Raw genomic sequence first — 27998 nt, forward strand, 5'->3', positions numbered from 1 at the left:
CCCGCGAGGGGGCGCTGTGGCGGAGAGAGCGGCGGCCGCTCTGTCCCGCTCCTCCCCGGACTCTATGGTGCCGCCACCGACAGGGAAGCGCCTCGGCTGCGGGAGGCCCCGGCTCGCTCCGCGAAGGGCCCCGGCGCCCGGGCGCGGGAGGTGAGAGGCGGCGGCGGGTTCCGGCCGGGCCGGGCCCAGCCCCGGGGTCCCCGTCTCGAGCGGGAAGCGCCGCCCCCAGCGGCCCCTCCCTAGTCCCCCCAGCGGCCCCTCCCTAGTCCCCCCCGGGGCCCCTCCCCCGGGACCCCCCGCCTGGGCCCCCCCCTCCGGGACCCCCTCCCCCCTCCGGGACCCCCCCGGCCTGGGGCCCCTCCCCCTGGGACCCCCCGGCCTGGGGCCCCTCCCCTCTCCGGGACCCCCCCGGCCTGGGCCCCCCCCGGGACCCCTCCCCCCCGGGACCCCCCCGGCCTGGGGCCCCTCCCCCTGGGACCCACTCCCACCTCTGGGATCCCCCCCGGCCTGGGGCCCCTCCCCCGGGACCCCCCCCCGGCCTGGGGCCCCCCGCCTGGGGCCCCTCCCCCAGGACCCCCTGCCCCCTCTGGGCCCCCCCCCGCCTGGGGCCCCTCCCCCCTCCGGGACCCGACCCCCCTCCGGGACCCCCTCCCCCCTCTGGGATCCCCCCTCCAGGACCCCCCCCCACTTGGGGCCCCTTCCCCCTCTGGGCCCCCCCCGCCTGGGGCCCCTCCCCCGGGACCCCCTTCCCCCTCTGGGCCCCCCCCGCCTGGGGCCCCTCCCCCCTCTGGGACACCCCTGCCTGTGGCCCCTCGCCGCTCCCCCCGGCATCCCCTCTGGGACACCCCCGCCTGGGGCCCCTCCCGCTGGCACCCCTTCCCCCTCCTCAAGACAGCCCTGCCTGCTGTCCCTCCCCCTGGTATCCCCTCCCCCTAGCCTCCCTTCTGGGACAGCCCCACCTGTGGCCCCTCGCCCCTCCCCTGGGAGACAGCCCCGCCTGGTGCCCCTTCCCCCGGGATCCTCTCCCCGGCACCCTCTCCCCCCCGAGACAGCCCCACCTGTGGCACCTCGCCCTTCCCTCCCGGGACCCCCTCCCCCCAGCCTCCCTTCTGGGACACCCCTGCCTGGGGTCCCTCCCCCGCTTCCCACAGGCCCCCCTTCCCCTGGGATCCCCTTCCCCTAGGGTGATCTTCTCACCCTCTCCTCTCTGGGACATCCTCGCCTGGGGCCCCTCTCCTCTTTCCCATGGGCACCCCTCCCCCCAGGGTCATCTTCCCACCCCATCCCTCCGGGACATCCCCAGCTGGGGCCCCTCTCCTCCTTCCCATGGGCACCCCACCTGCCCAGCAAGTTAAAGAAGTCTGGGCTGGATGAATGGACTATAAGGTGGATAGAAAGCTGGCTAGATCATTGGGCTCAACGGGTAGTGATCAATGGCTCCAAGTCTAGTTGGTGGCCGGTTTCAAGTGGAGTGCCCCAAGGGTCGGTCCTGGGGCCGGTTTTGTTCAATATCTTCATTAATGATTTGGAGGATGGCGTGGCCTGCACCCTTAGCAAGTTTGCGGGTGACACTAAACTTGGAGAAGTGGTAGATACACTGGCGGGTAGGGATAGGATACAGAGGGACATAAACGAATTAGAGGCCAAAAGAAACCTGATGAGGTTCAACAAGGACAAGTGCAGAGTCCTGCACTTAGGGAGGAAGAATCCCAGCACTGCTGCGGACTAGGGACTGTGAATGGCTAGGCAGCAGTTCTGCAGAAAAGGACCATGGGGTTACGGTGAATGAGAAGCTGGATACGAGTTAACAGTGTGCCCTTGTTGCTAAGAAGACTAACAGCATTTTGGGCTGTATAAGTAGGGGCATTGCCAGCAGATCGAAGGATGTGATCATTCCCCTCTATTCGACATTGGTGAGGCCTCATCTGGAGTACTGTGTCCAGTTTTGGGGCCCACACTACAAGAAGGATGTGGAAAAATTGGAAAGAGTCCAGCGGAGGGTAACAAAAATGATTAGGGGGCTGGAGCACATGACTTATGAGGAGAGGCTGAGGGAAGTGGGATTGTTTAGTCTGTAGAAGAGAAGAATGAGGGGGGATTTGATAGCTGGTTTCAGCTACCTGAAAGGGGGTTCCAAAGAGGATGGATCTAGACTGTTCTCAGTGGTACCTGATGACAGAACTAGGAGGGTGGTGAAGTACTGGAATGGGTTCCCTAGGGAGGTGGTGGAATCTCCTTCCTTAGAGGTTTTTAAGGTCAGGCTTGACAAAGCCCTGGCTGGGGTGATTTAGTTGGGGTTGGTCCTGCTTTGAGCAGGGGGATGGACTAGATGATCTCCTGAGGTCCCTTCTAACCCTGATATTCTATGACCCCCCCCCCAGGGTCATCATCCCACTGCCTCCCCTCTGGCACACCCCTACCTGGGGCCCCTCCCCTTTTTCCCATGAGCACCCCACCCCCTGGGATCCCCAACCCCCCTACAGTCATCTTCCCACTCCCTCCACTCAAGGACACCCTCTCCCCCCCATTTGTGACTCCAACAGAGACAGTCCCAGCCTGTGGTGCAGCCCTTACCCCTCAGGGAACTCCCACTCACCCTGTAGGGACACCCCCAGAACACCCCCCCAGAGAGAATCCCCCAACTGCCACTGGACCCCATTCCAAGTGCACTAGGGTTACCCCTTCTGACCCCCCAGTGCTCTGTGCTGCAGAAGCGAAAGGTCAGGTAGCTGAAGCCCAGCCGCAAGGGTTTGGTTTTAAGGAAGCCCCCGAATTTACCAAACCTAATCAACAAGGAGTTGGAAAATCCTGTATTTAAATGGGAACCTCCAGCTGCCTGTGTCAGCATCCAAATACTCCAAAAAGAGCTGGGGAGTGATACAAACTAGGAGCAAACATGAGATCATCCCGTGTAGTTTGACGGTCCAAAGTATACGGCGTGCCCACAGCAAACAGCCAGCAATGGTGCCAAGTAAGGTCTTGACCCTGCAAGGGGCTCTGCTGTGTGCCCACTTGGAGCCCTATTGAAGTAGCTGTGAGCTGCACCAGTGGAAAGGTCTTGCCTCAGTCTTAACAGTCATTTCAGTATTAAGAATCTGGTATATTGTTACTAACCCAGGCAGTTAAATGCTGTTTCTAAATGTGTGTAGGGTTTTCACCCTACAATGACAGCACTATTTAAGGAGCCAAACTTAAAAATCGCACCTCTGCCTGAATGTGTTTTTACCAGTATAAATACAAGTAACACGTAAGGGTCCTATAACCGAAAGAGATTAGAAGGAAGAAATGTTTTATTTTCAGTTTTGTTTTGTGCATTCAACAGCACATAACATACAGCGGGGGTTGGCAACCTGTAACACACATGAGCTGATTTTCATTGGCACTTACTCTGCCCGGGTCCTGGCCGCTGGTCTGGGGGGCTCTGCATTTTAATTGAATTTTAAATGAAGCTTCTTAAACATTTTAAAAACCTTATTTACTTTATGTACAACAATAGTTTAGTTATATATTAAAGACTTATAGAAAGAGACCTTAAAAAACGTTAAAATGTTTTACTGGCACACTAAACCTTAAATTAGAGTGAATAAATGAAGACTCGGCACAGCACTTCTGAAAGGTTGCTGACCCCTGCTATACAGTCAGACTTACTATTTTCCCCATGGAGAGAGAATTTAAAAAAAAAAAACTGTTATAAAACTATCGTTAGTCAGGGAGAATTGGCAAGTGCAGCACCAGAAACTGCTTTTACTTCACTTTTTAAGTCTGGCTGGATTTCATGTTGGTGTCCCTTTAGCCAGGTTATAAAACTCGGTGAGATTTCGGTGTTGTGTTAATTTGAAATAAAAGAAAGTACCTTTGTATGTGACCTGTGATTTTTCTTGTTAATGTAACAAGGTGATTGGTCTCCAGATTTTTAAAATGCAGAGTCCCTGACTAAGACTACATGCATCACAGACTCGGGGCACCTCATACACCCACAAAGCATCGCTGTGACTATAATGATACCAGACTGCTTTGGAAGTGTATTTACATAGAATATTTGGGTGAATGCCTCTGTGTTACCACCTAGAGAGAGAGAGAGAGTGCTCCCAGTCTTGGATGAGACCTTTGGTGGCCAGCCCTGGTTACCTGTACAGTGTTCATTGGCTTCCTATATTTAATGGCAAGGTTAACCACACTGGCAGGCTTGGGCAGGATCTGGCAGTACAACTGTCTCACCAGGCATGGATTGTTCATTAGATATAATACCTGTTCCGGTGTCCTGGCTGCCATCAGCACCATAGGAGCATTGTCTAGTAGCCAGATGTTTTGGATATTGACCGGGGCTGTTGCACAGAATCCCTCAGCCCTTCCTCCCTGGTTACTTGTGGCTCTGTGGGGTTTTCAGCCAGGGCATTAATGTCTAGATTTGCCACACTACGAATGATGATTTTTAACCCTTTTGAAGACGAACCCGATACCTGGTCACCTTCCAGGTTCTGTATAGCTCTGCCCCTTTCTACTTTGCGTAGCCTCCCCTCCCCTGTCCTGACTCCTCCAACGTGTTCACTCTAGTCTGCCTATATGTCAGTCTCTCCAACAATCACCTTCTTCCACAGTTCCCCCAACCCCCCCAGCGAGTTTTCACTTCCCTGAACTCATCTGCAAGACTCTTACCCTGGCTAGACTGCCTGTATGGATATTGTATAGAAAATCCAGGTAGTTGTTTCCTTTTCTTGATGCCTGCTTCCACTTAGTCTGTGATCTCCTCAAGGCAGGCACAGTCTCTGCTTGTGTGTGTGAAAAGCAGCTAGCACATATGAGTGCTACCATAAAACACAATAATAATCACATGCTCTGTGCTTTCCTGTTGTGATTCTCTAACTTCTCAGGACGGAGTGGAAGCAAAGATGACTACAGCAGTTGTACCAGGCAGCCCTCTGCCTTCACAAGGGGATGGAAACGTTTATTACATCTTGACAGATGATTTTGCCTATGGCAGCAAGCTCTTTCCCTCCGGGAGCATGTGCTTCCTCAAAGAGAGGCTGTATCTGCGCAGTATCGCCTGTGGCACGACTTCCACTCGCTGCATGAGGGTCACCATGCTGGATGACCATTCCATAGCCACTGTTGAGGCAGAAATTCTTCAACCTGTGAATGAGGAGGAAGCTGTTTTCCTTCTGGCCATCAACAACCTCAGTGAGCGCCTGAACTGTTTCCTGGACCGCTGTAGCCTTGAAGTAGCAGTGAAGGCTACAGTGGGCCAACAGGTGACAGTGGATCTCAGCCAACATCTGTTCACTGGTACCATCCGCTATATTGGGAAGATCAGCAAGAGCCCTTTGTCCTCCCCACTCTGTCCATCCTACTTTGGGGTGGAGTTACAGGTAAGGTGATTCGGGAGAGGGAGGTGCTTCCCCCCCACCCCTAGTTAACTGTATATAGGCCCAGTGTCTCAGCCCAATGGAAAGGGGTCTGGCTAAGGGGAGTGAACTTGCATTGCCTCCCTGACACATCTTATTATCAAACCCCTTGTTCCAGGAAAACAAATCTTGTTGCCCTGGAAGTGCTAGTTCTAATCATACCTCACTGAACATTTAGCCTTTTTATCCTAATAGCAAGGCCCTGGTTTCCACTGGTAACAGCAGCGTGCCTGGGATCAGAACTCCTGGTTTCTGTTCCTGGCTCTGTTCCAGACTCCCTGTGTGACGCGAGCTTCTCTGTCTCTTTCTGACTCAGTTTCCTCATTGTAAAATTGGGGTGGGTCTGTATTCTGATCCAGTATAACAGCTCTGTTGTTCTTATTGGGTTGGGTGGGTATCTCATTTCTGACATGGGGTCATGTTGCTGTGCCAAGGGTCAGGTGGCTTCTCTCTGACTTGTCCCTGCCCAGAATATAATGTGCCTTTCTGCTGGTTCTTCAGGGTGATGGTGAAGGCAAAGGCCACAGTGATGGCACCTATAACGGCTCTGAGTATTTCAAGTGTAAGCAGAACTGTGGACTCTTTCTGCCGCTTAACAAAATCCAGTTTATCCCAGCGCTGGGCAGTGACCCAGCGAGAGAGGAGCCCAAACCGGATGTGGATGAGGTTGTTCCTGTAAAAGCCGGGGACACAATTGGCTTCTACCTGGATGACATCTTCAGACAAGGCATAGCTATGGACGTGTACAAGGAGGGAACTCAGTGGTTTGTTAAAGTTTGCCCGGTAAGAGGAGCTTGCCTTCATTTCTCGTTGTTATCTTGCAGCCTGCCTTGTGGTAGGAGCCTTATCAATGTGCAAAATCGGTTCCCGCACACAGAGTGAAGTCTTTGTGTAGGGCAAACAAAACCATTGTTTCCTGTGGGAAACTTTCCTCATCTTATCCCACCACTTGCAGACCATTTAGCTGGCATAATCCTCTGTTGCAGTTAGGGTGACCAGATAGCAGGTGTGAAAAATCAGGACGGGATGAGGGGGGTAATAGGAGCCTATATAAGAAAAAGACCCAAAAATCAGGACAGTCTCTATAAAATCAGGACATCTGGTCACCCTAATTGCAGGGGTTGGGACCCCTCAGGGGGTCACAAGATTATTACATGGAGGGGTCAAGAGCTGTCAGCTTCCACCCCAAACCCTGCTTGCCTCCAGCATTTTAAATAGTGTTAAATGTATAAAAAAGTGTTTTTAATTTATAAGGGGGAGGGAGGTCACACTCAGAGGCTTGCTATGTGAAAGGGGTCACCAGTACAAAAGTTTGAGACCCACTGCTCTATTGCATTGTCTCTTACAGGAAGAAGAAGGCCCAACAGATGTTTTCAGAGATATCCCTATGGACTCTGTTGTGAAGGAAGGGCTGCTCTCCCCAGGTAAAGCAGCACACAAATACAGCCACTCCACCTGCTCAAAACCCAGTGGAATGGGATTTGCTGTCCCTCCCACGCCCCACCTTCTTTCACCTCATTCTCTGCCGTGTGGCTGACGAGGCTAAAATGTGATGGAGGAGTTTGTTACGTTCTTAAAAGGATGATTTGAGGGCTGGAGGAAATGCCCAACAGTGAGAGACTTCGAGAGCTTCATATATTTAGCTTATTGAAAAGAAGACTGAGAGGCGACCTGATTACAGTGTATAAATACCTTCCTGGGGAGAAAATACAGGGCACTAAAGGGCTCTTTGTCTGTTGGAGAAAGAACAAGAACTAATGTCTGGAAGTTAAAGCCAGACAAAATCAAATGAGAAATAGGACACGGATTATTAACAGTGAGGGGATTAACCATTAGAACAAACTACCGAAAGGAAGCGGTGAATTCTCCAGAGCAGTATAAAAGGGCCTTAGCTTGACTGAGAATCAGTCCCCGAGTTTCCTAACTCTCATAGGAACGGCCACACTGGGTCAGACCAGTGGTCCATCTAGCCCAGTACCCTGTCTGAAAGGGCACACAGTACCAGAGTTTAAGGGGGATTATACAGAACAGGGCAATTATGGGGAGAGCCCCCCCATCTTCCCGTCCCGGCTTCTGGTAGAGGTGTAGTGTAGCCCCACGCACTATCTTGGCTAATAGCCATTGATGGACCTATCCTCCATTAACTCATCTGATTCTTTTTTTTGAACCCAGTTTTACTGTTGACCATCATAGCATCCTGTGGCAGTGAGTTCACAGGTTCATTGTATGTTGTCTGAAAAAGTCCTTCCTCTTGTTTGTATTAAACCTGCTTCCTATTAATTTCGTCTGGTGACCCCTGGTTTTTGTGCTGTTGGAAAGGATAAATAACACTCCTCCAGTCATCGTCTCCTCTCCATTCATGATTTTATAGACCTCGAATATCTCCCACCTTAGGCCTCTCTTCTCAGCTGAACAGCCATGATCTTTTCAGTCTCTATTTGTGTGGAAGCTGTTCCATTGCCCTTCTCTGAACCTCTTCCAGTTCTTCTGTATCCTTTCAGTTCTTCTTAGCCTCCTACTCATAGGTCGGGGCAGGCAAACTTTTTGGCCTGAGGGCTGCATCCAGTTTCCAAAATTGTATGGAGGGCCGGCCCCAACCCCCTATCTGCCCCCCCGGCTTCTTGCCCCCTGGCACACCCCCCATTCACCCCCCCAGACCCCTGATGGCCACCCCTGGGACTCCTACCCCATCCAACCCCCCCCCCCCCATTCCCTATCCCCTGATAGCCCCCGGAACCCCTGCTGCCCCATCCAACCCCCCCTCTCTTTCCTGACTGCCCACTGGTACTGCTGCCCCCATTCAACCCCCCGTTCCCTTCCCTCTGACCACCACCCTGAATTCCCCTGCCCTCTGTCAACTCCCCTGCCCCCTTACCGCGCTGTCTGGAGCACCGGTGTCTGGAGCCAGCCCCAGCACTGTGCAGCATGGAGCACCACGTCAGACCAGGTTCTGCAGTGGCACTGCCCCAGGAGCTCACCGCCCCGCAGCCCAGAGCATTGGGCCAGGGGCAGGGCGAGCTGAGGCTACAGGGCAGGGGGGACAGCAGGGGAGGGGCTGGGGGTGAGCTTCCCAGGGCAGGAGCTCAGGTGCCGGGCAGGAGGATCCTGTGGGCCGCAGTTTGCCCACCTCTGCCATAGATCCACTTCTGAGAAGCACAGAAACGCTAGGTTGTATTGTTATTAGGAAAACAATGCTGCAAAATATTTGGTGACCACTTAGTCTAATCAACAAAGATAGACTTTCCACCCCAGTTCCTGTCCAGGCTTTATTATGTGTATTGTGAATTTTCAGTATTTGAGCCAGACATGGCCCCGGGATCTCAGAGACAACTGAAGCGAGAGAGAAGCGGAAGCGGGGAGGAATTGGAAAGTGAAAAACAGTCCCTGGATGTGAACTCCATGGTACAGATCACCTTAGGCAAGGGGAATCCAGTCTCTGGAATCATCCGCTGGTTGGGGTACCTGCCCAGTATTGAGCCCAAAATGGCAGGAGTTGAATTAGTAAGTAGCAAAATAATGTTTCTGTTCTCTGAGGGCACTAAGGTCAGAACTGGCATGTCTTTTGGGGGTCATGAGCATGTCTGTTTCACAGCATGCCCTAGGTTAGGGTGCTAACGTTTCATACCGCTTAATTAAAGAGTCAGGGTAGATTAAGCTGGCCTCTCTTGCTGGAATCATGGATGGGAGAATGCAGATACTGGTATGCAGACTTTCCTTAGTGGAGGGAGAGTAGTACATTGGTGAGAGCATGGACCTGGGAGCAAGGACTCCTGAGTTCCGTTCCTAGCCCTGCTATTGACTCACTGTGTGAGCTTGGTCGAGTCTCCTGTCTGTCTTTTTCCCCATCTGTAAAATGGGCTCATTCTCACCTGCCTGCAGAGGTGTTGTGAGGCTTCATCAGTTATTTGTGAAGTGCTTTGAGATCCTTGGACAACAGCTGCTGCTGCTGTTGGGATTTGGATTCATGAATTTCATTCTGTGCTGACAATAGGGATTCACTGGTCTAAAATGTAACTAAACCAAATAAAAAAAATAGGTCAAAATAAGTATAAAGTTGTATGTAGTTGTCAGGTCATGAAATCCCATCCTAACATCAGCCCTAGAGCAGCCATCAGATGTGTGCAACTCTGACAGTGTGGTTTGTTTACTAGTGTGTTTGGTCACATGTAGCATTTCAGATGATTGGGCCCCCTTGTGGCGAAATTGTTGCTGTTACTCTTTTTCCACAGCTGTTCTCACAAGCACTGCTTAGTCTAACGTAGGGGCTTTCATAGAATATCAGAGTCGGAAGGGACCTCAGGAGGTATCTAGTAAAGCAGGACTAATCCCCAGACAGATTTTTGCCCCAATCCCTAAATGGCCCCCTCAGGGATTGAGCTCACAACCCTGGGTTTAGCAGGCCAGTGCTCAAACCACTGAGCTATCCCTCCCCCAACCTTTTTTCATATGCAGACCCCCTAAAAAATGTCAAATGGAGGTGCAGATCCCTTTGGAAATTCTAAACATAGTCTGTGGACCTCCAGGGGTCCGCGGACCAGGGTTGAAAACCACTGTTCTGTGGTAATGACAACCTTCTGCGAACCCCCAGGGATCAGCGGACCACAGGTTGAAAACCACTGATCTAACTCATTCCTTGAAAGCCTGGCCTGAAACTGCTTGTGGATGGATTTCTGTCCTTTTCACAGGATGAAGAGAAGGGGGTCACAGATGGCGAATGGCTAGGCACACGCTACTTCCACTGCCCCCCGAAGCGTGGCCTCTTTGTTAAGCTTCAGTCATGCCAGCCCGACATACGCTTCCAGTTTGTGAGCAGTGGCCTCCTGGACCCCAGCACTTGCAGTGAGTTCCCTTAGAAGCTAATGGCTCCAGCTAGGATAGGAGGGTCATATGTGGGTTGTCTTTGTTAGTCTCTGTGTTGAGGACAGCATTTTGTGTAAAATTATAATTCTGAGAGTCCAAGGTGCCCCCCTCCGTTCCCAGAGAATAGCCCTGATGTAGCCTAGCACAACTAAATCTACTACTCTTTGTACTCCCCCGCCTGTCCCCATTCGAACTGACTCTGCGACTAATTTTTGTTCTTATGTCCTCTTGCTCATCTCTCCCTTCATCCATTTTCTCATTTTCAAGAGGCAGGGGATGACTCGGTTCTATTCTGACATTTGCCACTGACTTGCTGTGACCTTGGCATGTCACTTAAATTCTCTGTTGCCTAACTTTTCCCTTCTGTAAAATGGGGCTGATACTTACCAACTACACAGGGTTGTTGTCAACCTAAAGCACTTAAGATCCTGCTGCTCTAATATCCCCTTACCACTTGCATCACATGCTGTATCTGCCCTTCAGGAAGTTATTTGTGCTGAAATGGAATAGTTATGGGCCACCTGGAATGGTAGTATGACCACATTGGCATGGAGTGGAGGGTGTAGATCTTTGGGACAGAGCTGTGGTCCCCACAGAATAAATGCTCCTGAGCCTCCTGCAGCTCCTCTATACGCATGGAGGCACAGCAGACTTAAAGAGCAGTGAAGTACAGATCACACATCATCTGCATCTTTGCTGCTTTACTGAGCTAGAGAAGCACTCCTTCCCACCCCTAGTATGGTTAGGCCGACTAATCCATACCAAAGCCAAGCTGACAGGAATGTGCTGAATGGACATTACAGCAGCAGCCCTGAGAATCCTTCCAGCTTGTTGTTGGACACTTCCAGTGCAGAAGCATTTTCTAGGACTGCTTTCCACAGAAATCCCATTATCTCAAGCTTACATTCGCTCGCTGACATGACAATGAGGATAGTATCAGTGGTGTGGATGGCAGGGAATGTGTGGTGGCTAAAAAGTCTAGCAGCTGAACGAGTGGTCAGCAGATTGCCCAGAGGTTCCCTCTCATGCTGAGGTTATGGGTCTCTGTTCTTGCAGCAGATTATAGTGGGTAAGTGTGCCAAGCAATCAAGTCCCTATCCCAGAGAGGTTACGGTCTAAATGCAGGAGTGGGTACAGTACAGAACAAATAGTGGGTTGTGGCCTTTGTAGGTGGACTAGCCCCACAGGAAAGGAACAGGAGGGCAAAGCTGTCCTGAGGGCAAGGGGATGCTAAAGGCAGTTTCTGTTATTTCTGTTGCAGGTAGGATGGATAGTCCTAAGGTTCTGGCTAATTTTCCTCCTCTCAGGAATGGCACAGCTGTGCGTGTTTTACAGGGGCGCATGAGAGGGATTCAAGGCCACTGCAACTCCTGCTACATGGATGCTGCCCTTTTCAGGTAGGAGGCACTACTCTCCTTCATCCTCATGCAGAATGGCCTCTCTTGACCATCTCCCTCTGTTAAGTGAGGACCGTCATCCAGGGCTGATGGTCCTTACTGAGCGCCAAACCAGGCAGTTCACCAGGAGCACAGGGATGACGCGTAATTTGCACAAAGTAGAGTAGAATGGAGTTGCTCTTTAATATAGAGATGCAGCCTAGAAATGACAGGTCCTAACCCCCAGTAACCTGAAGGAGAAAGTTCTTAGATGCTAAGCACACACCATTTGTGTGTAACGAAAAATCATAGATTGCCACATTAGGTTATATTACTGGTCCTCACAAGTCTAGTATGTCATCTCTGGTAATGGCTAGAAACTGATACTTAAGAGAAACCTCTAGTAATGCGCCTAGCTGATGGTATAATGCTGTATGTGGGGGGAAAAAATCCCTTGGTGACCCCCAGAAGCAGTCAGTTTCAGTCCTGAAGAATGAGATTTGATTATCTCACTTTGCCTAGCTCCAAATGTTCCTAAATTAGTCAAGCCACAGGATTTCACTCATCCACAATTGATGGAAAACTTTCTCATTTTACTCTGCCCACTTTCACGCATTCTCTCTTTCCATTCCTTACATCTAAAAATTAATAGTAGCTTAGGTACAACGTGATCATGACTTGATCGCATTTATAATGTCCAAGCGGAATAAAGTTCAGGCCAGTAATATACACCTCTACCTCGATATAACACTGTCCTTGGGAGCCAAAAAAATCTTACCGCGTTGTAGGTGAAACTGTTATATTGAACTTGCTTTGATCAACTGGAGTGCGCAGTCCCTCCCTCCCTCCCCCGGAGCACTGCTTTACCGTGTTATATCCAAATTTGTGTTGTATCGGGTGGCTTTATATTGAGGTTGTGGTGTATATGTTTGGTGCTCTGAAAGGACAAATTTCACAAAGCTGAAAACAATTATGAGTCACATCAGCCAGGAGGAAAAATTTAATCAGAAAGATGTGAATGATAATTGACAGTTGTTGAAGAACAGTTTACTAGGTATTGAAAAAGCCACAATTGAGGAAAAAGGCTGTGTAAAAGGACACAAAGAGAAATTTATGGCCAGCAAGAGTTAAGGAGTTTTTTAAATATGTTAGGAACGAAAAGAATCCTAACAATTATATTGGTCCATTACTAGCTGGAAATAGTAGAATTATCAATACTAAAAAAGCCAGAAGTGTTCAATAAATGTTTTCCTTTGTATTGAGGAAAAAACAGATGACACAGTAATATAATGATGATGATGACACTCTTTCCATTCCACTAGTATCTTGGGAAGATGTTAAACAGCAGCAATGGAAGTTGGACTTTTAAAAATCAACGGATCCAGAGAACTTGGATCCAAGAGTTTTAAAAGAGCTGGCTGGGGAGCTTGCTGGATTCTTAATGTTGATTTTCAATAAGTATTGGAACACTGGGGAAGTTCCAGAAGACTAAAAGAAAGATAATGTGCCAGTGTTTTAAAAGGGTAACGGGATCACCCAGGTAATTATAGGCCTCTCAATCAGACATTGATCCCAGGCAAGATAATGGAGCAGCTGATACAGGACTCAATTCACAAAGAATTCACATGCATCCGACGAAGTGGGTATTCACCCACGAAAGCTCAGGCTCCAAAATGTCTGTTAGTCTATAAGGTGCCACAGGATTCTTTGCTGCTTTTAAAGAATTAAAGGAGGCTAGCATAAGTAATGTCAATCAATATGTGTTTATAGAAAATAGATGCTGTCAAACTAACTTGTTTTTTTGTTTGTTTGTTTTTAGGTGGGATTAAAAGTTGGTTTGAAAAAGTTAATAGTCTTGATGTAACACACTTTTCTAAGGCCTTTGAATTGGTATTGCAAGGCATTTTGATTTAAAAAAACTTGAATGATGTAAAATTAAAATGGCACACATTCAGTGGATTAAAATCCTGCTAACTGATAGGTCTCAAAATGTGTTTGTAAAAGGGGAATCATCATCATGTGGGGATTTCTATTGAGATCCTGCGGAGATCAGTTCTTGGCCTTACGGTAATTTAACTTTTTTATCAATGACCTGGAAGAAAATACAAAATCATCATTGATAAAGTTTGCAGATGACACAAAAATTGGGGGTGTGGTAAATAATGAAAAGGAACAGTCATTGATATTGAGCGAACTACATTGTTTGGTATACTTGGGCACAAGCAAACAGTAATCATTTTAATATGGCTAAATGTAAATCTGTACATCTAAAAACAAAGAATGTAGGCCGTATTTACAGGATGGAGGACTCTGGGAAGCAGTGACTCTGAAAAAGATTCCGGGGTTATGGCAAATAATCAGCCAAATGTGAGCTCCCAGTGCAATGCTGTGGCCAAACAGGCTGAGATCCTTGGATGCATAAACAGGGGAATCTCGAGTAGGAGCAGAGAGGTTATTTTACCTCTGAATTTAGCACTGGTGCAACCAGCACTGGAATACTGATCTGGTTCTGGTATCCACAGCTCAAGAAGGATGTTGATAAATTGGAGATGGTTTAGAGAGAAGAGTCATGAGAATGATTAAAGGATTAGAAAGTATACCCTATAATGTTAAATTGATGGAGCTCAATCTATGTAGCTTAATAAAGAGAATGGTAAGGAGTGACTTGATTACAGTCTGTAAGTACACACATGAGGAACAAATACAGATGCTTCCCGACTTACGCAAGCATTCCATTGTGGAACGCCTTGCCTAACTCGAATTTTGCGTAAGTTGGAAACATATACCTGACCATTACACGCAAAAAAAACCCCAAAAACCTCCTATTTCTAGCATATGGAACTTTTTCTGTATGTGCGGATTTGCATAAGTCGGGTTTGCGTAACCCAGGGGACATCTGTACTTGGTAAAGAGATCTTCAGTCCAGCAGAGAAAGGTCTAACATGAAACCAATGGCTGGAAGTAGAAACTAGACAAATCAGAGGCGTACATTTTTAACAGTGAGGGTAATTAGCTACTCTATTGGAACAGTATTCCAAGGGTTGTAGTGGAGTCTCCATCACTGGCAAATTGTAAAACAAGATTGGCTGGGGATTTTTTTGGTTTTTTTTAATGATCTCTGTAGGAATTGTTTTTGGGAAGTTCTGTGACTTGTGTTGTGATGGGCTTGGAAGGACTAGATATTTATCGATTAATTTTGGTATAAACGTCCATTTCACCGCACACCCCAACAAAAAGATATTTCCATTGATGGTCATTGAAATTTACTGATAGGGAAAATAGGTCAAATGCGCTTGAGAACTTCTTAGAGTTTGATTTAAGGATGCCTACTGTGTGTGTTTTGCCATATGATGTTGATAATTTGTGTTTTAATGGTTACAACTTTAACTTTAGGTTTAACGTCTTGAATCTCAACATCTACTGTCACTAAATAATTGTCTGACCCCCCCACCCCCACATTATTTCTTCCAACTGAAAATTCAAGTTGATAAAAATCAATATTTATTTTTATTTTTTAATTTTTATTTCTTTATAATTTTGACAAATAAAATTCTGCTGAGCCTTACTATAGAGGAGGTCAGACAAGATGATTTCACTAGTCTCTTCTGGTCTTGGCATCTGTGACACTATAAATCTCTCTCTTTCGCCCTTAAATCTGTCCATCTCTCTGTTGTGTATCATTTAAAACAAAAGCCACTGTGTTATTACCTGATTCCACTGTTACCAACCACTCTCTCTTCCCAGCCTCTTCTCCTGTACCTCTGTGTTGGACTCCATGCTCTTCAAGCCCTCCCTCCCACCCGACGGGCACGTCCAGAAGATCCTCCGGGATGAGATTGTGAATCCCCTCCGACGGTGAGTACTGTACATAGGACTACTGGAAGCAGCAAGTCTCTCTTCTGTAATCTCCATGCTGCTATCACCTCCTTCCCCGGAATTGGGTCTCTCACAGTTCAGATTAGGGCTGTCAATTAACTGCAATTAACTCCCATGATTAACTCAAAAAATGAATCGCAATTCAAAAAATTAATCATGACTAAAAAAATTAATTGCAGTTTTAATCGCACTGTTAAACAATAGAACACCAATTTAAATTTATTAAATACCTTTGGATGTTTTTCTGCGTTTTCAAATATATTGATTTCAATTACAATGCAGAATATAAAGTGGACAGTGCTCACTTTATAGTATTATTTTTATTACAAATATTTGCACTGCAAAAATGATGATAGTATTTTTCAGTTTACCTCATGCAGGTACTGTAGTGCAATCTCTTTACCGTGAAAGTGCAACTTAAAAATGTAGGGTTTTTTTGGTTTGGTTACATAACTGCACTCAAAAACAAAACAATGTAAAACTTTAGAGTCTGCAAGTCCACTCAGTCCTACTTCTTGTTCAGCCAGTTGCTCAGACAAACAAGTTTGTTTACATTTATGGAGATAATGCTGCCAACTTCTTATTTACCGTTTTATCTGAAAGTTAGAACAGGTGTTCACATGGTGCTTTTGTAGGCAGTGTTGCAAGATATTCACGTGTGGATATGCTAAACATTCATAGGCTCTTTCATGCTTCAGCCAACATTCCAGAGGACATAATTCCATGCTGATAACACTTGTTTAAAAAAATATATATATATGTTAGTTAAATTTGTGATTGAACTCCTTGGGGAAGAATTATATGTCTCCTGCTCTGCTTAATCCACATTCTGCCATATATTTCATATTATAGCAGTCTTGGATTATGACCCAGCACGTTGTTCATTTTAAGAACACTTTCACAGCAGATCTGACAAAATGTAAAGAAGGTACCAAAGAAATTTCTAAAGATAGCTACAGCATTTGACCCAAGGTTTAAGAATTTGAAGGGCCTTCCAAAATCTGAGGGGGACGAGGTGTGGAGCATACTTTCGGAAGTCTTAAAAGAGCAACACTGATGATACAGAACCTGAACCACTAAAAAAGAAAATCAACCTTTTGCTGGTGGCATATGACTCAGATGATGAAAATGAACATGCGTTGATTGGGACTGCTTTGGACTATTACCATCATCAGCATGGACACATGTCCTCTGAAATGGAGGTTAAAGCATGAAGACACATATGAATCTTTAGCGCATCTGACATGTAAATATCTTGCAATGCCGGCTACAACAGTGCCATGTGAATGCCTCTTCTCACTTTCAGGTGACATAAGAAGTGGGCAGCATTATTTCTGAAAATGTAAACAAATTTGTTTGTCTGAGTGACTGGCTGAACAAGAAGTAAGACTGAGTGGACTTGTAGGCTCTAAAGTTTTACATTGTTTTGTTTCTGAGTACAGTTATGTAACAATACAATTCTACATTTGTAAGTTGCACTTTCATAATAAAGAGATTGTACTACTGTACTTGTATGAGGTGAATTGAAAAATAATAGTCTTTTTTACAAAATATTTGTAATAAATAAATGTAAAGTGAGTACTGTACATTTTGTATTCTGTGTTGTAACTGAAATCAATATATTTAAAAATGTAGAAAACATTCAAAAATATGTAAATATATGGTATTTGTTATTTTTTAACAGCATGATTAATTGCGATTAATTTTTTTAAGCGCTTGACAGCCGTAGTTCAGATGCCTTCTGAGACAAGAAGTATCCTAGAGATTCATGTCTCTTGGCCAACTCTAAAGTTTTTCTGCTCTTCTTTCCCACTCTCATTAACCCAGCAAATGCTGAGATTGTGGATTTCCTTTGCTAAATGCTGCTGCAAAGACCCAGGCAGGAGAAGGCTGCCTGTGGCCTTCTGGAGGGGTGTCATAAACAGATAGTTAAGGGTTAATGTCTCTTTTACGTGTAAAGGGTTAACAAACAGGGAACCAAACACATGACCAGTCAACCAATCAGGAGACAAGATACTTTCAAATCTTGGTGGAGGGAAGCCTTTGTTTGTGGTTTTTGGGTTTTGCTTTGTTCTCTCTGGGCTCTGAGAGTGACCACATGTACCTACAGGCTCTCTAATCTTCTATTCCAATTTAGTAAGTACAAAAGGTAGAAATGCGGTTTAGTCTTTTTGATTGTTTTGCTTTATTTGCAAATGTGTATCTGGCTGGTAGGGGTCTAATGTGTATTTGGCTAAAAGTATTTTAAATTGTATTTCTGCTGGAGAAGGCTGTTTCTCCAATTTTTAGAAGCTGACAGACACTGTAATAATCCATCTTGAATTTACAGTGATTTTCTTTATTCTTTTTTTCTTGTATTAAAAGTTTTTTCATGTCATAGTATAATTCCCAATTATAGACTCATAGACTCATAGGTCAGAAGGGACCAATCTGATCATCTAGTCTGACCTCCTGCACAAGGCAGGCCACAGAACCCCACCCATCCCATTTTATAACAACCCCTATCCCAGGACCGAGTTATTGAAATCCTCAAAAATGGTTTAGCGTCCAAAATATGGGTACTAGCATGAATTCCCCTAAGCTTAATTACCAGCTTAGATCCTGTAGTGCTGCCACCAATCAGGACTTAGAGTAGAGCGCCTGATAGACTCTGATCTCCCCCAAAACCTTCCCTGGGGACCTCCAAGACCCAAATTCCTTGAGTCTCACAACAAAGGGGAATAAACCATTTCCCTTCCCCCTCCTCCCCTCCAGGTGTTCCCTCCCTGGGCTCCTGGAGAGAGATACAGATTCAAGCTCCGTGAATCTAACCAAAGGGATTCCCCCTTCTCCTTTCTTCCTCCTAGATCTTTCCCGCCCTGTGTACACTAGGAGATCACCATGATTCAAACTCCTTGAATCACAACACAGAGAAATCAGGTGGGTTCCTCCCCCTTTCTCTCCCCCTCCCTTCTCCTTCCCAGTTAAGTACAGACTCAGTTCCCTTGAGCCTCAACAAGGGGAAAAATCAGACAGGTCTTAAAAGCAAAACTTTTAATAAAAGAAAAAAGAATAAAGAAAATCACTGTAAATTCAAGATGGAATATTACAGGGTCTGTCAGCTTATAAAAATTGGAGAAACAGCCTTCTCCAGCAGAAATACAATTTAAAATACTTTTAGCCAAATACACATTAGACCCCCTACCAGCCAGATACACATTTGCAAATAAAGCAAAACAATCAAAAAGACTAAACCGCCTTTCTACCTTTTGTACTTACTAAATTGGAATAGAAGATTCTAGAGCCTGTAGGTACATGTGGTCACTCTCAGAGCCCAGAGAGAACAAAGCAAAACCCAAAAAACACAAACAAAGGCTTCCCTCCACCGAGATTTGAAAGTATTTTGTCTCCTGATTGGTCCCCTGGTCATGTGTTTGGTTCCCTGTTTGTTAACCCTTTACAGGTAAAAGAGACATTAACCCTTGACCCCTTGTCATAAACAGATAGTTAACAGAGAACTTGGGAGTGGTGGTGACAAGCCACATCCTGCTCTCCTGGGCCAGAAGGGAGGCTGTCATGACTCATGGTTGAAGATGAGACGGTTAAAGAAGGGATCCCTGGGGTTCAGAGGTCTCAGTCGAGGTGTTGTTGTGGGAGAGGGGAAGAAATGTACAATTAAAGGCTGGGCCCCCTGCACTGTCACATGAAGAACTTGGATTTAATCTGTCGTCCTGATTTCTTGCTCCCAGGGCTGGGAGTGATGCTGATAAGGGAGCAAAGTCTCCAGGGAGCAAGTAGTCCATGTTGCTTAAACAGCTGGCTCATAGAAATACTGAATGGCTCCAAAGGGTTACCGGTGCACCACCAGCCTGTAAGGCTGGTGACTGAAACAGGGCCTTGTGGAGGGTAGTGAGTATCGGCTGGCCTTCATCCAAGATATTTGGCCCACCCCTTCCCTCCCCCAATGCTTATGGGGCAGGAGTGTTTTGTTCAGTGCTGCTTGTGGTCCAGCCTCTGGCGCTGACTTCTTGCCTTTTGGGAGGGTGCATCTTGACTTGGATTTTGGCAGGCGGGCTCCATGCTTCACCTGCTGTATTTTCTGCCCCTGAGATGTAAGTTTGCCGATGCACAGAGAACTCATCCCCAGCTTCCCCTCGTTCCCAGGAATGGCTTTGTTCATGCTAATAGCGTGATGCAGCTAAGGCAGCAGTTGACGGAGAAGGGCCAGTGTTCGAGCTTTGCCACGTCTGAGAAAGGTAATGTGCTCTCTGCAGATGTCTTACATCAGAGTGGTCTGTCTTATCTTCCCCTTTTCCAGTCAGGCAACCCCGCAAGCTTGTTTCCTGTCTGCCCTCAGAACGTTTGTTTTTAAATAAATGTCCTGCTACCTGGAGAATTCCTCAGACGTGTCAGCTTAGGTTTGGCCATGCAGGAAGGTTCCCCAAGTATGATGGAAAGATTGGAATTGCTAGGTCCCTTGCTGCTGGCCTATTGCTCAGAAGAAACCACCACCAAAGCAGAATTTGCCCAAGGGGGGTTTCTATCTGACCCCCCACTAGTTTGTATTTGCAGTCGCAGTTAAACTCTGTAGGCCCTACTAGGGGCATTAACCATGTTGTTTTTGCCAGATTCCACATCTCCTCATTACATTTTGCTCATCTAAATTCCTCTGCAGATTCAGTCGGATAGAGATTCTTCTTCTGCATTTGTTGTTGTTAGTTGTTATGCATGTTTGAACAGTTATCACCTTCCCGTCCAGAAGTAGACAGCCTTCTGTCTCTGCCTTGCCTCGGAGATAGTATTTGTAAAGTGCTTTAAGATCTTTAGATGAAAGGAGCTGCAGAATGCCAAAGGATTATTGAAATACCCAGATGCTGTCGTCATGGCTGTGTAAATATTAAAAAGTAGAAGTTACATTCCATCTTCTGCTCTCATGTCTTCATTTACTGAACAGCATTTTTGTTTCATCTGTTTGATATTTTCTTGTATCTTGGCCAGAGACACCCCAGATTTTTGCTCTTTGTTCCTCCAGTTTCCAGCACTGCCCCTGCTTTCGGTGTCTGTTAATGAATTTGGTGGTGGCAGTAAATATTAATCAAGATCTTTCTCCCCAGGCTGTTTGAATGCAGATGAATGGAGTAAATGTACCTGTGATGCATGAATGTGATTTTTCTCTCACTATAGCAAAGAAATCATTCAGCAGTGAAGGAGTTAAGAGAAATGTGCCCTTTTACCAGGCTTCTGTCCTCTCCTGCTCCCCTATCTCTCTGCGTTGACGCTGACCATAGAACTTTCAAACTATGAAACTAACCAAGTGTTTTCAGCTCCTAATCAGGCCAGCGCCATACCTGCGGTGAGAGAGAAGCAGCTCAGTGTCAGGAACACCAGCCCATAGCTGACGGTGCTGTTTCCTTCCTGGAGGAGGTGGGACAGGGAAGTGTGTTGGCTTGGCCTGATCTGTGATTTCCCTCAACTTTCAGACCCCGAGGAGTTTCTCAATCTCATCATGCATCATATCCTGGGAATAGAGCCACTACTGAAACTGCAGTAAGTTGACATCTCTCTGTGATCTTATTGATGCTGCACACGTTTGAGACTGGGGAGGGAAGGAGGTGACTTGGTTTGTTAGATAAGGCCTGACTGGACTGGATCGGTGAATTTCCCTTGTTCATGAAGGAGATGCAAAAGTTTGTGCCCAAATATTCTCTGCTGTGCCCCTGAATCACGTTGTGATCACCCCTGCCCATCACATTGTGGTCATATTCCAGGAAGGACTGTACCTGGAAGATGATACTTATACATCATTCCCAGATGTGCCACCTTCAGGGAGTGATCAGATGCATAGAGTAATCCCTGGATAGGGTCAATGGTGGCATGAGAAACACAGGGCTTGTCTTCCAAGTCTTCGATAGATTGGCTGTGGAGTAGTATAGCAGATACCTCTGAAGAGTCTGGTGTTTCCGGACTGCCAAATTTGCAGAGAGCCTAGAGCTCCCAAACAGGGAATCCACTGAATTTAGTCCCAGAGGAGATTCACTTAGTGTGAGGACTCCCAAAAATAGCTGCATTGTTCAAGAGTTTAGACCTGGGTTGCCAGCTTTGTGAGTTCCCCGTGGAGGAATGTGCAGTGGCTTGTATTGTGGAGCTACTCAGAAAAGCAGTGGATACAAAGAAGCCTGTCTCGCTTCACTCTAACCCTCCTGCCAGGGAATCCTTTCTATGCTGCTTCAGGGGAGCACAAGGATCCTGGAGGATCTTTCATGTATAAGTTGCCTTGGGAATGCAGCAAGCTTTGCTTTGCAGGTTTCCATGCTGCTGGATCACAAAACTGGCACCTTATAACTCAGATCTAGGAATCTTCTGGTCGCACTGTAAAACAGCTGACTTACAAGAAAATCAGTGTGTCTTCATTTTTAAATTAAAGGGGAAAAAACATGTGTCTGGCCCACCCATCGCAGAGGAGCAAAATGCGAGTGAGAATAATATTGGTCGGTATCCGTCACCCATCACGTTTGTTGGGTGTTTCTGGATGATAAATGCTTCATGTTTTTGAAAGCTAGAGCTGGGAGCCCCTTAGTGCCAGGGTTGGAGGCTGTCCTAGAACTCAAAGGCTGTGTCCTGTGAGAGCGCCGTTGTCCAGGGCACCCCGGGTACATAGATAGTGCAGAGAGGAAGCCCCAGTGCCCTGACTCTGGAACGTTGCTCCCAGGTCTGGAGGCCAAAAGGAGCAAGAGTGTTACTGTTACCAGATATTCATAGACAAGCAAGAGGGGCTGGTCGTGCCAAACGTGCAACAGCTAGTGGAACATTCCTTTCTGTCTTCCAATCTCAAGCTAGTGGAGGTGAGTGCAGCTACCCTTTTCCTCCTCTGTCTTTCGCGTCTGCCTTCGTTCCCTGCCCCATGCACACGACTGCTTGTTAGAACGTTTTACTCCCCATCTCCATAGCAAGGCTGGCGAGGGGCTTTATGCAGCAGAGCCCCCCAGCACACCGCCAGAACCGGAGGGGTGCAGTGGAGGAAATGAAAGGGAGTATAGACACTTCACAGGTAGTGGGCTGTGGAGAACCTGAGTGGAGAAGGTGTCATCCAGCTGCTGGGTTGGGGAGCAGGTCCAAGAGGGGGTTATGCAGGTGGGGCAAGGCATTGTCTCCCCATGTTTGCTGACTTACTTTTTTTCTCCCAGATCCCCTCTTGTTTCATTATCCAAATGCCACGGTTCGGGAAGGAATATAAAATGTTCAGCAAAATCATTCCCTCCCTGGAGCTGGACATCACTGACCTGCTGCTCGACAGTAAGTTCCTGGGCACTGGGGATTCTGGGCCTGTCTTGCCCGCGTTAGCGCACATGTGCTCGTTTGGATCCAGGTGGCGAGGCTGGCCTAGCTCGGGTGTAAGCAGTACGGTAAGGGCAGGACCGTGATGTGATTCTTCCTCACAGAACGGGACCTGCATGGCAGGCGCAGGGGCCAGAGCATACTGACTCCCTGTCATACAACCACTGCTGACATTTGTGTTCCCGCTGCAGGTCCCCGGGAGTGTTTTGTGTGCGGGGACGTAGCCACCGAGGAGTGTTCCGAGTGCTTCAAAGACAAGATGTTTGCAGTTACGGGGATGAAGCAGTACTGCAAGTCCTGCTGCAGACAGGTATCCAGTTTCCCCCTCCGTGTGTTTACTGATCTCCCAGGAGGCAGATCACAACCGAAACCTCTGCCTTCCCTTGCGTTCCCTGCAGCCAGTCAGGTGGGAGGCTCTTCCCTGAGCAGACCAGCACTGCTGACTGGATCAGCCACTCAGGGTAGTTGCTGCAGGACCATGAACTTGCACATACATGGCCCCTCATCCATAGGGACCCCATGTGCTTTACCACGCTGGGGCCCTGATTCTGGGCAGGCTCTGAGGGGAGAGCCTTTCCACTTCCGGCAGCACCCTCACTTCTCCTTAGAGGTCCCCATCCAAGCAGTCTCTTGGCACGTGGGAAAGACCCAGCTGAGGAATTGATTGGAAAGCAGGTGACTGCAGAACAAATTGGTGACCGAATGCCAGCCTGTCCTCAGACACCAACTCTTTCCCTTAGGGTAGGTGTATATAAAGTTGCCATAACCCTGTTGACCCACCAGCGCCCCCTATTGTCTGTCCCCAGGCTCATTCTCACTACCAGCGCAAAGCACACAGGCCCACAAAACTGCATGTCCCTGAGGAGTTTCAGAGCAGGAGCCACATGGACAGCCCCCGAATCCCACGGGAGAGGATGGAGCTCTTTGCAGTGCTCTGCATAGAGACCAGTCACTATGTCTCCTTTGTGAAGTACGGGCCGGAGAAAGAGAACTGGCTGTTCTTCGACAGCATGGCTGACAGGCACGGTGAGGAGGGGCTCTGCTCGGAGGGGAGGCTGGTCGGCCCTTTGCACCCGGATGACCCTGTTCAGGAATTGCAGTCCCAGGGCACAGCTGTCATGAGTAATTTCTCCACAGATCTGTAATGTAAAACAGGAGGCCTGTGTGTCTGAACTCCATTGGGTCCGTCTACTGGGAAGCATGGAAAGGTGTCACTTCTTCAGTAATATGTAAAACTACTCCCTACGAGGCCTTGCAAATGAAAGTAGCGTTTTACAGGGAGTTTAACGTTGGTGAATGGTGCAGGCTTGACAGCTCTGGGGACTGACAGCCTCTGTGTAACTGTAGAACAGGTAGTGGCCAGGCAGGCTGCCGCCTCTACTGCGCACCAGTGCTTCAAACCTCAGCTGGAGGGACTTTTTCTAGGGGTGCAAAGACAGCTCAGTTGTGGCCGGGTCAGTCCTTGGCCTCTCTGCTGACCCTGCCGACTGGGGCCCAGATAGTGCCACTTGCTCTAATGTTCCTTTGTGCTGTAGACACTTGTCCCTTGGGAACTGAGATTTGGGCTCACCCTCCCCCCCTCTCTCTCATATTCAGGTGATGAGAATGGCTTCAACATTCCCATCGTAACGCTGTGCCCTGAAGTTGCCAAGTACTTGCAGTTGCCAGTGGCAGCGCTGGCTATGGAGCAGCCCCGGGACATGGAAGGCGTGGCCAAACGCCTCTTCTGTGACGCGTACATGTACATGTACCAGAGCAAGAAGATGGCACTTTACAAATGACCCCAGCCTGGGCTGGGAGAGACCCTGCTGCTCCCGTGCAGAGCCATGAGACACTGGAAATGGGGGCTTGTTCAAACCAGACAGTAGCTACCTGCAGCTGCTAATTGAGAAAACCCAGCCAGAGTCCAGGTCAAGTGACCTTTTCAGCTTTGCCTCTGCTTAACCCTTCCAAAATTGAGTGTCAGACTATTGATAAGAGCAGCATTCGGTGGTGGAAAGCCTGTGGCCGGCATTAGCCGAGGGACAGTTTGGACCTTCTGCAAATCGAGACTCAGAACCAGTTTACACTTTTTTACATATCCTGAGTAAGAGAACTTCACCTTCATCCCATTCCCCTGTCCACACCCCAGATTTCCATCCTTCCTTCTCCAGACCCTCTCTACGGCTCTGGGCTCACCGGAACCCCTCCAGCCTTTCTTTCTCTCAATTAACTATTCCCCACAGCTCAGGAATCAAGAAGCCCAAGTCAAGGCATGGGCTGTGACTCTCCAGTTTTCAACACAGCACAAGAGAACTGCACTAGACTTCTGGGTGACATCTCAGCTCATCAGCTTCCTGAATGTAAATGCAAAAGCGCCTTCTAGATGGTCAGGAATCAAACCTCTCAGGAAGGGAATTTTGCGTAGATCTTCACTAAATTCTGGGGTATGTGACTATGATCCTGGGGTCCCAGTAATGGGCCGTTCTGAACCTCCCCGTTCCCTGGACGCAGATGTGCACTCCCTTATTTAGAACTCCCTTGTGTTCCTTTACTCGCCCTGTTCAGCACTAATTTCTCTGACACTCTGCTTAACATCAGTAGCACTTTCTGGAAGTTGGAAGTCCCCTCTTTTTAGACATGACATTTGGCTCAAGACTTGCAGCTTTGTCTCACTGTTTCAAGCCGCACTTTGAACAAAAATATAATTTTAAGAACAAAACTGGGGCAGATACAGCCAAAACCAGCATAGGAATGTCCTTCCCCAAAGGCTGTGAGATTGCTCGGAGCGTGTGGCTTTCTTGCTGTAGCTCATCATTTTAAAGCTCATTGTTCTGGTTTCTTGAGGCGCATGTGGAACAGCGATAACCAAACAAACTTCCCAGAAAAAATGCTTTTTAAAAATGAACCTGTTCAGGTTTTCCACCCGTAACAGGACTAAAGAGGAGGGTATGTCTAGGGGGAGTTATTGGCCTTCAGCTATTTTAAAACAGCGAAGTTAACCTTTGCAAATTTGGTACTGAACCTGCTGCAAAGTTTTTGTTCTCCTAATGCTGGTAGGAGGCCCTAGGAGAGTTATGGACCAGGTTGCCCAAATGTCACCCAACCAAAGTCTACATGGACAACTTGTCAGGAAGCTGACGGGTGTCCAGAATGGGTGTAGAACAGGTAGCGGATTGCAGCTGTCCTCTTTTATACATGGGGTGTGGCAGCAGCAACTCACAGCATGTAACACAGTCTTGATCTGAGTGACCTGTCTGTGTGGGTCAAGCTGGAGCATTGTGTCATCTCTATGGGCTGCCCCTTTCCAGTACAGACGAGAGAAATCATGGTGCATAGCATAACTGGCTGCATTTAGCCCATCTTTGGCCACTCTGTTATTAACCAGTTCCGTGTTATAACAGCCTGTTGAGTTAATAGGCCAGTTTGAAACATGGTGTTCTGGTTCTATATGGTTTCAGCTGTCGGGAAAATTATCCACATAATGAGCTTGGATTTGCCAAAAGGCCTGAAGAACGAGAACAAATGCTGTTATCTTAGCTGGCTTTCCAAACACGCACAGAAACCAGAAAGCTCAGAGTGCAGCTGATGCCCTTCTCGACTCAAAAGCATCATCCTTGGGGGCTGATCCTGACCGGTGCTGGGCACCTATAATTCCCATTTCCTTGGGACTTGTGGGTTTTCTTCCCCTCTCAGCATCGCCTGCTGTTTAAATCCATGTTAGATCCTGTGTATGCACTGTGCCTGGGAGCGAAGCTTTTGCAGTTTCTAAGGTTACAGTAATAGTATTAGTTTAGTGTCGTATGACACGTGGGCTCCAGGAGTACAAGAGGTTTGAAAGCCTCCAGCGGATCCCGGCCCCACATATCTTCTCCCATATAGCTGGTTTCACTTAACATATCAGGTACTTGTTCTCCAGGTGCCCTGTGCTTCTCTTGCCTCTTAGCTGGTCTTGTATGAACCTCAAGATCCTCCAGTCACTCCCAGCTCCACCACAGCTAATTCGGTGCTTCTGTCTGAGGAAGTCAGGAGAGCTTTGGGCCACAGGACTCCCTCAGCAATGGGATTCCTTTAGCCAGCCCACCTCCTCACTTTTATCCTTCTTCCTCATTACAATTATGTCTCTGGCAGGAAGATCAAACTTCCTTGAAGTGTTGGTTGCTGGGTTCTGCCGCTCTCTAATGCGAACTGACCTGCTGATCTTGCCATGACTAATGCCCTGTTTACTATAGAGCAGTAGAAACCTCTTTCTCCGCTCTCTTTCAAAGCCATGATTAGCTCTTCAGGCCCAAGTTGGTTTTCTCCGTATGACGTCTCTTTATAGCTCTGACCTCTTTTCTCAGGTATTGCATGGGCTGGGGTTCTGTGTCTCAAGGAGCCATCCTGTGGTTTCTTAGGGTGTGAATTAGCTCTTCTGGGATTTTACAGTGTAAATGGTGACTATCAGATGATTTTTACTTCGGATATTTATATGATTTGTTTCTCTTTTTATATTTCTAAGCACAAGACACCTTTTTTTAATTGTCAGAAGCGCTGCCTTCTTGACATGACATAGCTTCTGCACAGGGGACAGAGCAAGCCATGCTTTCTAAAAGAGCTGATTCAGGGCACATCCCTGAGCTCTGTAGGGTTTCTACTGTTTCCTCCCCCCACCCCCAATACTGCAAAAATACCAAAGCAGCTTTCAGCACTTTTGAAATGAATTTCTCTGATCAGGACAATAGTGGGATGCACAAATCCAGTTTGATTTCCCTGCATTCATCGTGCATTAGGAGTGTCCATCAGTAAGTCTATGCCGTATCTTAAAGCTAGAGGTCTTAATGCCAAAACAAGTGGAAGCCACTCATTTTTGCCTATGGATGCTGCATTGTTTGTGACGTGTGTCACTAGTTTGTAATGCTGGGAAAATCCAGACTCCGGATATCAGATTGACCTCACTTGGAGTAACCCAGTCACTGCTCTGGTGCTTGATAAGTCAGACAGGAATAATGTGCATTAGCCTCTCTCAGTGCTTCCTCTGTAGTATATTGCTTGGCTGATGTTTTCTGTACTGTTTAAACCTCTGTATATTCTACAGATTTGTTTCTGTTCTTTGTTTCATGCATAAGTCTCTTTTTAGTGGTTTCTGTAACTTTGCCTTAAACTGATTTGGGGAGGAGACTACGCGGTCTGATTTTTTTTCCAGGCAATG

At 47.5% G+C, this 27998-nt stretch overlaps 2 protein-coding genes across 5 annotated transcripts in view; one reads left to right on the plus strand and one right to left on the minus strand.

The window, feature by feature from the left end:
- The first annotated feature begins 72 nt into the window (after nt 1–72).
- Nucleotides 73–27967, plus strand: LOC127045134 (ubiquitin carboxyl-terminal hydrolase CYLD-like). Of its 3 annotated transcripts, none has more exons than XM_050940822.1 (15): nt 73–150; nt 4872–5366; nt 5904–6185; nt 6751–6826; nt 8695–8903; nt 10088–10241; nt 11524–11659; nt 15383–15493; nt 19658–19749; nt 20974–21040; nt 22203–22335; nt 22678–22786; nt 23020–23138; nt 23635–23854; nt 24425–27967. In XM_050940822.1, exons 2-15 carry the CDS (start codon nt 4890–4892, stop codon nt 24607–24609), a joined length of 2370 nt encoding a protein of 789 aa, XP_050796779.1. In that variant the 5' UTR covers nt 73–150; nt 4872–4889; the 3' UTR covers nt 24610–27967. The 3 variants fall into 3 exon arrangements, with proteins under 3 accessions (XP_050796779.1, XP_050796781.1, XP_050796780.1); XM_050940824.1 differs by lacking the exon at nt 73–150 and adding an exon at nt 1668–4701; XM_050940823.1 differs by lacking the exon at nt 73–150 and adding an exon at nt 1668–4698.
- NAPRT (nicotinate phosphoribosyltransferase) overlaps nt 18533–27998 on the minus strand; it is a 105583-nt gene continuing 96117 nt past the window's right edge. For both annotated transcript variants that reach the window (XM_050940949.1, XM_050940948.1), the window contains exon 14: nt 18533–18948. In XM_050940949.1, the coding sequence (XP_050796906.1) occupies nt 18792–18948 (157 nt within the window). In that variant the 3' untranslated portion in view covers nt 18533–18791. The remainder of the gene's footprint in view (nt 18949–27998) is intronic.

Source organism: Gopherus flavomarginatus, chromosome 2 (genome assembly GCF_025201925.1).
Source record: "Gopherus flavomarginatus isolate rGopFla2 chromosome 2, rGopFla2.mat.asm, whole genome shotgun sequence".
NCBI lineage: Eukaryota > Metazoa > Chordata > Testudines > Testudinidae > Gopherus > Gopherus flavomarginatus.